General features: G+C 28.4%; 2 protein-coding genes across 2 annotated transcripts; both read left to right on the top strand.

Annotated features, from left to right (window-relative positions):
* The first annotated feature begins 4695 nt into the window (after positions 1-4695).
* Positions 4696-5979, top strand: LOC102586053 (mavicyanin-like). Its single transcript, XM_006349701.1, has 2 exons — positions 4696-4882; positions 5567-5979. The coding sequence occupies exons 1-2, from the start codon at positions 4696-4698 to the stop codon at positions 5977-5979; spliced, it is 600 nt and encodes a 199-aa protein (XP_006349763.1).
* Positions 5980-8331: 2352 nt separating this feature from the next.
* LOC102585724 (mavicyanin-like) lies at positions 8332-9995 on the top strand. The gene is made up of 2 exons (XM_006349700.1): positions 8332-8440; positions 9589-9995. The coding sequence occupies exons 1-2, from the start codon at positions 8332-8334 to the stop codon at positions 9993-9995; spliced, it is 516 nt and encodes a 171-aa protein (XP_006349762.1).
* Positions 9996-11911: the final 1916 nt, after the last annotated feature.

Below are 11911 nucleotides of genomic sequence, written 5' to 3'. Positions count from 1 at the left end.
ACTAATATAAGGTAAGATTTAACAAATATTGCAAATATTTGTCATAACCTTAGATTACAACTTTTTAACAATGAAATATTGAAATCAAAATTAGCTTAAAATTTAAAACTTAATTATTATCACAAAAGCAAAAATGTTCCAATTGTCTGTTCTGTTTAACTATAATGACAAATATATCTTACACATTTAACACACAAATACATTGATAAATCGTTCATAACGAAGTCTCTTTAAATAAAAAAATTATTACATGCTCTCACTCTTAGGGAAAATGGAACTTCACAAAATTTATCAATAGAATGATGTATTTTTCATCTTTCTCACCTCAATTTTCATTAGCCTTGTTACTGATGAATATTTTGTAATATATAGAGGTCTTAAATTGAACAGACGTCAATCGTCGACATGACTATTATGAAAAGTCATTTGTTCATGAGAACACAGGACTTTTATGAAAAGTCATCTCTTAATTTCTATAAATATAAAGACTCTCTAGAAATAGGTAGGGAAAAATATGCATGTATAAGCAAATGGCTTTATTTTATTTGAAAGGGATTTGTTTGTATTTTCCTCAATATGTATACGGGCAATATCTCTTTAAAGAAAGTGATTTTATACGCCTCAAAGCCCGAATTTGAAAACTACCCCTATTCCTATTTAGGGAGTTGAGGCGAAAAATAGGTTGATGAACTGTTCGCCACGCACCAACTACATTCACTTGCTTATCGTAGAGGCGGTCGAGAAGGAATGAGTGCAAACTATTATGTTGATTGAGTGCAATTTCTAAATTAGGAAAGATTAGACCGAATCCTACAACTTTAATTCAAAGGTATCCAACTCCACGTGGAATCTACTCTAAGAGCGGTTTTTGAGAAAAAAGCTGGTCATTCGATAGATCCGAGATAGAACTCCAGTCCTGCTACTCGTTTCCTTGATATCCTTGAGTTGGTTACACCGCACCGAATAAAAGCACTTTCTTTTCTTCAATTATATTTACATTGTTTTTTCTAACAATTACTCCTGCTACAAGCCCAATTTTTTTTAAAAATAATAATTTCCACTTAAATCTTCAAAATTAGAAAAAAATTCTTTATCAAAAAGCAAAAGTAAGTCATTTTGTCAATTCACGACTGTGGATCATAAACAAGTTGAAAGGGAATCATTTATTTATTTTTACTAATATATGAACATTGTTCTCTTGGGTTTTTTCTCTATTCTTTTTGACTTATTCTTAATACCATCGATCGATAACTACGAAATTGACATACAAGTACATGGTATGTATTCACAAAATACTAGTTTTGACTCCTGAAAAACAATATATGTCATAAATTGAGACGGATGAGGTATACCTTCTAAATACACGATCAAATAATCCTCGAAATCGAGAGAGGAAAGGGAGAATTGAAGATCCCCAAAGCACGCTTGCCTGTCGATCAAAATTAAGAAGAGCAAAAACTAAACTAAAATATAAAAAAATTAAGAGAAACATCATAAAACTTTTCCAAAGAAATAAAAGAAAAGCAAAAACATACCTGAATTAGGAACATTTTATTGAAATAAAATGTGTGTGACAATGTGATAAAAAATTAGTAACTGAAATTTAGTGAGTGAGAGATAGAGAGTGAGTTAAAGGAAGAATCTAGAAGAAAAAAATTAATACAAGTGTATATCAATAAAAGTACACACGTCTCATATTTATTGTACAAGTGTATTAACTTTTAAAATTTATAAATGTCTGTCTTTTGCATTTTAGAAAATATTAATTAAGAAAATAATTTGATTGACTATTTTATTTGAATTTAAAACTATTTTTTTGACAATTTAATTCAATGATTAATTTCCTTTAGAGCACTATTTAATTTATTTCATGTTTCGGATTCATAAATTCACTTGGAAGATTTGATACGAGGAAAACTTATAAGCCTCTCAAAAAGGTATATCATCAATCTCTATACCAAGATATGGTTTCCTTCAACTAACTTATTATTTCACCAATATATATTATTATCATCCAATCTACCAGGCATATTGACTCATCTCAGAATCTCACCTTTTAATGAATCAAAACGATAATTAATATACACAGATCATGAAAGTTATATCGAGATTGAGAATATATGTACATTCAACAGTTTAGAGAATATGTTTTTGTCAACCAGTCTAAAACAACTATCTCTACTCGGTCTCGTTCAATACATACAAAATGCACTAGCACAAGAAGTTGGAACTATACTGTTCTCATAGTCAAGATAAATTATATATAATCTTGTGCTACAATCGTACCGATGACTTGTCCAATTTCCATCTTAGATTGTGAACAATTTTTTTTTATACTTATAAGAATCGATGATTAAATCTTCTGTGTATAAACTAAAACTCTATACACTAAATCATCTACTATATAAGCAAACATACACCATAAACGAATATATGATCTATTAATTTTTTTATTAAAACTAAATTAATAATTATTCTATAATAAATATTATGTCTAAATATATGGTTAATAGTATATATCCCAACTATCTCCCACTTAGACTTTTAACCATCACAATTGTTATAATATTCTATATCTAAATGCATGGTTAATAGTATATACCCTAACAATCTCCCACTTAGATGTTTAATCTTGAAAATTGTTAGAATACTATGTCTAAACACATGATTAATAGGTCTCCTTAACTATAGTTTTCCTATTTGCGCATCATAGCTATATTTAAATAGCTATTACGATTATGATTTGTATCATTCGTTCTTTTTATAATTAATTATACAAAATTTATTTAATTATATCTAACTGATTATGCGGTAATTCAGGAAAACATTACTTTAAATAAAGGTCATTTAGTTTAATTAAAATACGTTACCAAAATAAGTCTTCTTTTTCTTGAGGAAACTTATTTAGTTTAATTAAAATACGTTACTAAAATAGTTTGTTTCAAATTCCAGATTAAGTTTGTTTGTGTGTATTTTTTGTCTAAACATATTGTATATAATTGAGTAATTTTTTATTACTTGTATCAGTTTGTATATGTTACGGTTTGATTTGTATTTTATAACGATTTTATACAAGTCGTTATATATTTTAAGTCAACAAGAGTATATAATTGAGTAATTTTCAATTGAGTGATTTTTGATTACTTTTATCAATTTTGTATATGTATGTTACTGTTTGATTTGTATATTAGATAGATTTTATACAAGTCATTATATATTTTAAGTAAACAAATGTATATAATTGAATAATTTTTTATTACTTGTATCAGTTTGATTTGTATATTAGATAGATTTTATACAAGTCATTAAATATTTTAAGTCAACAAGTGTATATAATTGAGTAATTTTGAATTACTTGTATCAGTTTGTATATGCTAATGCTTGTTTTGTATATCATATAGATTTAAACAATTCATTATATATTTAAGTCAACAAATAAATATAATTGAGTAATTTTTTATTAATCGTATCAGTTTTGTATATGTTATTGTTCTACTGAGCAAAACATTTTACTTCACTAAATCGCTTAAGTTGATCTTCAGAGAGTTTCTTGGCCAAATCCTTAATTACACCAATATTTGTATCACATTGCATGTGTGGGGCTTCTCTTGAACCTTCGTTGACCATAAATTTGACCCCCTAATAAATAACATTATTCTAAATATTTGTCGAAGTTACACAAATAATTGAACACGATTTATGTTAATGTATTTGTGAATAGCTAAAAATGAATTATACAAATAACATAACTTCATTGTTCTATAATTATATGATTTGGATTTGTATAACTACATTATATATATATATATATATATTTATTTATTTATTTATTGGCACCATTGGATATACTTGGGCACCAAATTTGTATAGACAACTAGTTTACAATACATAGTATATTGTGTATATATCTATTTTATAACCTAATGTATATTGTATGTATATCCTTTGTAAAACACAAAGCATAATGTGTGTACATCTATTGTACAATACAAAATATATTATAAGGACATCCATTTTACATCAGAATATGATTTTCCTTGGGCAAGTTGATAAAACAAATTTCTCTAGTGATATTTTACATTAGTTTTCATCCACCCTCCAATGCACCTTGTTTTCACCCCAACCTTATAACCCCATTTTCCACTACTCCCACCCTTACCTCTACCTTCATCATTCATAATATGTATCTAAATTATATACAAATATATTTTTTTTGTTTACATAACGAATACAATAAAATAAATAAAAATTACTTATTTTTTCTAAAGAATATTTTTCAGTATCTTCTTTTCATGTCAAACACATCCTTGCCATTCTTGACAAGTAAAAGGAAGAGAGTAATACATATAAAGTCATCAAAATAAAAATAATTAGTGTAATCATATCGACCATACTTAAATTGAATGGGTATTTGAAATCACATTAGCAAGCATCAACATATATAATATCGCTAACCTGTGGACAAATGCACATATAACTCGCCTCACATGTATAAACTCTTAATTATTCACGCATTATTTGTGAGTCCTAATGCTACACAAACTTAATTTTGGCGTTTTCTTCGCTCATTCTGCCCAATTAACGTTATATATAAGAACACTTCTATAACTTCACCTTTCATTTGAATCTTCTTAGTTAATTACTACTTATTTTAGACCAACTACTAAAAAAATCTCTTGTTGTTGTTGAGTACTCATGGGTTTTATGAAAGTTGCTATGATTTTTCTGTCGATAACGATTGTTTTTAGCTTTTTTATGGCCACTCTCACTGGTGCTGCTGTGTACAAAGTTGGTGATGATGCTGGTTGGACGTTCGGTAGCGCCAATGTTAATTATCGTATATGGGCTGCAACAAAAAAGTTTCAGGTCGGTGACATTCTCGGTAAGTCCGCCTTGCTCATAACGCTCTTTTTAATTTGTTTTAAATATCAATTTTATTCGATTGAATTCTTGAGTAGAGGTGAAATCATGATTTGAGGTTCGTGAATTTAGAATTTTAGTTATTAATTTCCAAATTAATACTAATTTATATACATTCAATAAATACATAATTACAAAAAATTTACTAAATTAGACCAGTAAAACACCTTTGTTCTTGACTAACAATTTGTAAGACAAAACTGTTTGGCTTATTCAAGTGATAGAAAAGTAAAAGAAAAGATTTCTTAGTTATTATCTTTCACATAAAGACTACAAGTTAATAGGGAGTTTAAAAATCTTAATTGGATGAATAATTTTTGAGATTTGAAACAATGAGATTAGATTTTATTGAGATGTTTCCTTATGATAAACCTAAAACCTTTATTTTTGTGCTTGTAATATTATTGTTGAATGATGACTAAGTAAATTGTTTCCTTTGATTAAAGGTAGATTTAAGATTTAAATTTAATAAATATGAATGTGCAAACTATGTCTATATCTCATTCCAAATTGTTCATAAATATTTTTGACTCTTTTCATGTATGACTTAATACAAAAATAAAGATTTGTGATATGTGAATTAATAGAAATCAAAAGTTTCTATACTGTTGAATTTTCATTTATTTTCACCTTAATAATACTGCAGTATTTGTGTATGACAAAACACAAAACAATGTCCTGCGAGTGAGCCTCCATGATTACCATAATTGTAACGCTGCGAATCCCATCAGGAGTTACTCTTCCGGCAACGACTCCATCACCATCATGGGTCCGGGTCACTATTACTATATTTGTGGTTTTCCAGGCCACTGTCTAACCGGTCAAAAGGTTGATGTCAGGGTACCTAAAGTTGTTCGGCCCAGTGATTTTCCAACTGGAAGCCCAAGCCCAGCTCCTGCAACAGCCTTATCTACTACTAGTGTCCATGTAACTGCACCGGCCCCAGCCAAGAGCAGTGCACCTTCATTGTTCATTAATAATGGGCTAGGGCTTGGGCTTGGGTTTGGGATTAGCCTTACTTTGTTCATGATTGTCATTGGTGCAGATTATGTATTTTAATTTGTACTAGGGGCTAACCCAATGTTGTAGGGTATGAATGTTTATGTATTAAAAAGAATTTTGGGGTTTACCCATTGTTCATTGCTCATGTGTTGGGTTTTAATTAGTGCATTGCGATTTCATTTTCAGGTGATTAAGGGATCGTTTGGTTGGGAATAAGTTATCTCAGGATAAGCTATTTTGCGATAAGTTTTATCCCACTATTTATATGAGATAATCCAGGATAAGTTATTCCAAACTTGGCAACCAAACAAGACATCAAATTTTTATCCCTGAACTGTTTTTTTAATTCCATGACTATTTATTTTTTCATCCCTCACACCAAACGACCCCTAGAGTTTAAGAAGAGAAGAATTCAAGGTCAGTGTAGAGGACATACGATCAAAAGTCTTAAAAATATTTCGTAGAATGACTTTTCGTATTTGGACTATCAAGACCGACTAAATAAGGATATATTAACATGGTAAAAGAGTAAATTGACCACACTTTTGTCCGAAGAATTTTTACTTTATCTCCTAGTCTAAAAAATAATTATAAGCAATCTTCTAAAATAAAATAAAAAAGAACTAATAGCTTGATAAAAAAAGGCAAATAACTAGTTAAACAAGTTAAAATACAATAATATTGAAAAAATCATTCATATGCTGGTATGACTTATGAGTAAGTAAATTCTATTTCTTACCTCTCACTGTGACAATATTTGACTAGATATATAATTTATTAATAATATTTTTTGAAGCTTCCAATTTAAAATAGATAATCTAATAATAATACTTTTAATAGGTTAACTCAAAATAATAAATTACATTTATACCATCTGATATATAAAATGATTGGAACACATATTAATGACCAAAATTTTTGTGTGTCTAAGAGCCTGCTTGACATTGTTGCTGGGACCTGAGAAACACTTATTATGAGAAAAAAAATATTTTTTTTAAAAATTAGGTGTTTGACAAACCTGTAAAACCAATTTTAAATAGAAGTAGAAACAATTTTTCTGTTGTTGGGAAGAAGCTAAAAAATTATGCTTTTTAAGTAAAGCAGAAACAATTATTTTTTTTCAAGACTAAAATATTCCTTATATATATATATAATAAATTTATATGTTTATTTTTAACATATATATATAGTAAATTTAACACATTTCATATGTTTGGTTAATTTCATTTAATAATTTATTTTTTATTTTTATATTATTTATTTTAGGTTTATGTGTTATTATTTAATTTATTATTTGCAAAAATAGAAATAAAGGTAACAACAATATTTTTGCAAGATTAGAAAAAAGAAAAAAACTAACAATTAAAGATTTCAACCCTCCAAAAAAATTGTATGATATTGATTGAAAATTTGAATATGAATATTTTAATTTAATAAAAATAATAATTTAATTTAATTTAATTTTTTTTTGTAATAGATGTTTAAACTAGTTTTTCTCTATAAAATAATCTTAATATTGAAAGTACATTAATACTCGCCCTTCATCGTAATTTGACTCTCAAAAGTACTACTTCTTAAAAAAGATTAGTCAAACACAATTTACTTATAAAAATACTTTTCAAATGAATTAGCTAAACATAAATTACTTTTTTCAAAAGCATTTTTCTGAAAATTTATTTTGAAAAAATGCTTATAAAAATAAGCAATTTTTAGATGTAATGCCAAACAGACTCTAAATGCAAGAGCAAAAGAAGCAAAAAAGAAACATATACTTTTGCCTTAAAACTTCTTCATACTGGGTATTTGTGAATTATTATTTTTTAATTATGACGGGTATTACTTGAAGGAGGCACCAAAAATAGGACACTTTATTAAAAAAATTACAATTTAAAATGATGAATCTTTTTTTCACTTATGAATCAAGTTTTATATTTTAAATAATTTTAAAAGTCACAATTTGAAGTTTGAAATCTTACTTTTGAAAAAATTAAATTTGAAATTAAAATTAAAATTTATGTAGATTGCATAAACAAAAGTCAAAACTGATGTCCCAAATTTTATGGCCGGTTGAAATGACAGATGTAACCCGTATTATATTATATGTGATATTAACTTTAGAAGGGGAAAATAAGGAAAGCAAATCATGGATTAAATAAAAATTAATTGAGCTACCATAAATCACACCTGCATAAAATGGAAAATTCTAATAAAATATGTTTTTTTCCAAAAATAAACAATAAAACTGATTGTTATATACAGCTACTAGACACCCTCATTCACTTACCATTCGAAAATTATTTTTATTATATTTGTGCCTCCCAATATTTTTTTTCCCACTAATAAACTATGATTCTTTCAAAGTTAACCATGTTTTTATTCTTGATGATTTTTGTATTTTGTGGTGTATCAATGGGTGAAGTGTACAAGGTTGGTGACTCTACTGGATGGACAGACAAAGGTCACATTGACTACAAATCTTGGTCTTCCAATAAAAATTTTCGTGTTGGAGATTCCATTGGTAAGTAGTTATATCCGTATACTTCGTCTGTTTCAATTTATGTGACATCGTTTAGATTTCAAAAATCAAATAATTTGATTTTAATCGTGAATTCAGACATGGTATATTTTAAGTGTTTGGGTTCGAGGGAGTTCTAGACTAGAAGGAATTGTAGGCATAAAAGTATTTGAAATAAAAAAAATTGGATTTAGGATCTATATATATGTGCCTTAAAATGTTTATATCTTTTTTTATTTGTTTAGGATATAGAGTTAATAGTAATGGTTGATATGCTTGTTTTTTTTCACCCAAAAAGATTGAGAACAAAAGAAAAAATAATTAAGACATAGGCAGATCTATTTTTTTCCATGTCCTACTTATAAACCTTGAATGCAAAAGAAAAATAGGCCACATAAAATTCAATAAACGGTCTTTGTGAAGTGTTTATGTGTTTGATTTTTTTGTGTTTTCATTTGGTGTATGATATTTGTACATGCTAATTAATTCAGATTCACGTTGTGTAAGATTCATTAGGCAAACACTTGAAACTATAATTTTTTCTATTCTCTTGAACTTGAAATTCCTAGTAAATGATGGAACAATCCAATTCAGAGTCTATCCTAAGAAATTTTACTAAACTAATATTATTATTAAGATCTGTTTTAACTTTTGACAATGTTTTACTTTTTATTTATTTTTTAAAACGATATAATGTGGTATTTTATATGAAAAAATATTGTTAAAATATCAGTAATTAATCATAATTTATCAAAGAAGAAAATAGAATCTTATTTATTACTCTAGTGCTAAACTTTCGCCTATTTCGTTATAACATAAGCTTTTTCCAAAGGAAAATATTCCTCTATGAGTTCATTTCTGGATTTTCCCTATAAACCTTAAAATAATATTGTTTCTAAAAGAATGATTTAACTAATATGTACTAATAACACAATTTAATTTAGAAGATTACAAATTAATAGCTCTTATAATAAAGAAATTAAATCTACCTATGACCATGTAATTATTCATTACATCATCGATGCATAAAATTGAAACCCTTAAGGTATATATTTGAGTCTGGTGATTATATGTGGCTACGTCACTGATGTTACTAATTGCGATGTTTTTTTTTTATGTTGATGTATAGCCTTAATTATTATTTTGTACAGTGTTTGAATACAAGCAACACATGGACAACGTGGTACGAGTTACACACAAAAACTTCAACACATGCAATGCCACAACAACTTATGCCACATTTAACACTGGAAATGACACATTTGTGATAAAAAGGCCAGGCCATTTCTACTTCATTAGCAGCTTCCCTGGCCATTGTCAAAATGGCCAGAGAGTTGACATCCGGGTTCCAAGGCCCACAAAATCGTCACCTTCTCCTTCTCCGTCACCAACACCACCACGAGCACCTTCATCATCTTCCTCTCCTCCTCCTACGGAGCCAATTACTCCGTCATCAACACAAGCACCTGCACCATCACCAAGTGGATCCTCGGAGATGTTGTTTTCGATCAAGCTTTGGTTGTCCATGCTTCTAATAGTTGTAGTTGCTATCGTTTAATTATTTTCCTAATATTTACTCTTTAAAGACGTTTTTATTTTTTCGATTTTAAGTAGGCATGTTATGATTTTATATCGACATTTATTGCTCGTTTTTGTGGGATACTAGGCTATTTCAATTTGAAATAATATATTAATGATTTTCTATGTTTGGTAATATAGGTTCCTATTTAGTAATTAGGTGTGAATTTTCGTTACTAATTCTCAGTGATAAGGGAAAATTATTCAGCATAGCAAATATATATTTAGCCTATATTAGATACCTACGATTTAAGAAAATTGTAATTTGCGGTTATAGTTTTTTCAATTTGTATAATTTGCTTGATTTGTATAAATTTAGAATATGTATAATCCATAATTTTTTATATGCTTACCCTAGCTATATTTGTATGTGATTTATGAAAAAATCATAATAAATATATGGCAAAAGGCATAAATTTCCCCCTAAACTTGTACCCAAAAGTCATTTACACACTTTAATTAATGGAGAGACCTATTACACACCTTAAGTGCATAAAAGTATATTTATTTCCCCCTTCCGTCACCCAACTCAAGGCGCGTTTCGCTCCAAATAGTTGAGCGCATCAACACGCTAATAAAGTCATTTTTATTTATTTTTTTAATTAAAAAACCCGAATCCAACGGTTATATTCCCATTATCTTCTTATAACCCACCCACCCGACCCTAATGAACAAGAACCCTAAATTTTCACCCAAAAATCTTAATCAAAAACCCTAAATTCAAACATAGTTCAAAATTCCTTCTTTTGTATTCCTTCCTTTGAATCAAAGGTAACTCTTTTTTCATTATTATTCATTCATCTCTTTTCCATTTTGATTCATTCCTCTCTTTTTCATTTCCACAAAAATTCTGCTTCTTCAATTCTTTCTCTGAAAAACTTTGGTGTCTTACTCTCTCCACAGCCCCTCCTGTTCTGGTGTCCTTCTCCCGCAAAAAAAACTTACAGAAAATAATATCTGACATGGGAGAATCTACTAAGTCACCATCATCTGCTTCAAAAACACTACAGAATCGAAGAAATCTTTTGCTAAAATTAGGATTTACAGACGAAATTTATGATTAGGTTTTGGTGTTCTTAGAGAAAGGAAACGGGTGGGTGAAATAAATGGACAAGGGTAAAATAAAATGGATTTGGGTGAAAAGAATCGAATTTGGGTGAAAAGAAACGGGTTTGGGTCAAATGAAATGGATTGGGGTCTTTATTACGTGACTTCACTAGGAGGCGAGTGGCTCTCACTCTAGGCATAATGTCCTGGGTTGGGTGACAGAAGGGGGAAATAAATGTACTTTTATGTAGTTAAGGTGTGTAATAGGTCGTCTCATTAGTTAAAGTGTGTAAATGACTTTTGGATACAAGTTTAGGGGGCAATTTATGCCTTTTGCCTAAATATATTATCCTATTTGTATGGGAAAGTGAAATATACTAACGAAGTTTTGAAAAAATCATAAATGTATAAATATAGAATTTGTATATATACAAACTGAAGCCTCCATAGCAAACAAAAATATAGCAATGGAGCGTAATTATCAAAACTATAGCTATAGAGCTTTATTATGTCTAATATTTGTTATTTTCGAAATTTTCTCAAACTTCGATAGTATGTATATTGAATCAAAATTTCGTACCAAAAACAACTCAATTATCACTTATTACTTAAAAATCGTCATTCGGCAAAAAAATATTTTTTCTTCTTCTCAATTCTTCTGTCTCAAATTTTATGATTCAAGTTAATTTCTTCTGTATTTTCAAGTGGAAATTAGAAACGTGAATTATATTCGAGTGAATAAAATCTCAAAAGATTCGAAATATCGATAGGAGCTCATATATAAATTTTGGGATTGTTTAGAGAGGATTTAAGTTGGTTGAGATTGAAAAACTCCATGTTCATCCATCA

This window comes from Solanum tuberosum, unplaced genomic scaffold, assembly GCF_000226075.1.
Source record: "Solanum tuberosum cultivar DM 1-3 516 R44 unplaced genomic scaffold, SolTub_3.0 scf00110, whole genome shotgun sequence".
Lineage (NCBI taxonomy): Eukaryota > Viridiplantae > Streptophyta > Magnoliopsida > Solanales > Solanaceae > Solanum > Solanum tuberosum.
Note: the sequence above shows the minus strand (reverse complement) of the source record. Positions and strands in the feature narration are given on the sequence as shown.

Coding starts and splice junctions, on each gene's coding strand:
- LOC102586053 (XM_006349701.1), top strand. CDS start 4,696: ATGGGTTTTATGAAAGTTGCTATGATTTTTCTGTCGATAACGATTGTT. Junction 4,883..5,566: donor TCAGGTCGGTGACATTCTCG/GTAAGTCCGCCT, acceptor ATAATACTGCAG/TATTTGTGTATGACAAAACA.
- LOC102585724 (XM_006349700.1), top strand. CDS start 8,332: ATGGGTGAAGTGTACAAGGTTGGTGACTCTACTGGATGGACAGACAAA. Junction 8,441..9,588: donor TCGTGTTGGAGATTCCATTG/GTAAGTAGTTAT, acceptor TATTTTGTACAG/TGTTTGAATACAAGCAACAC.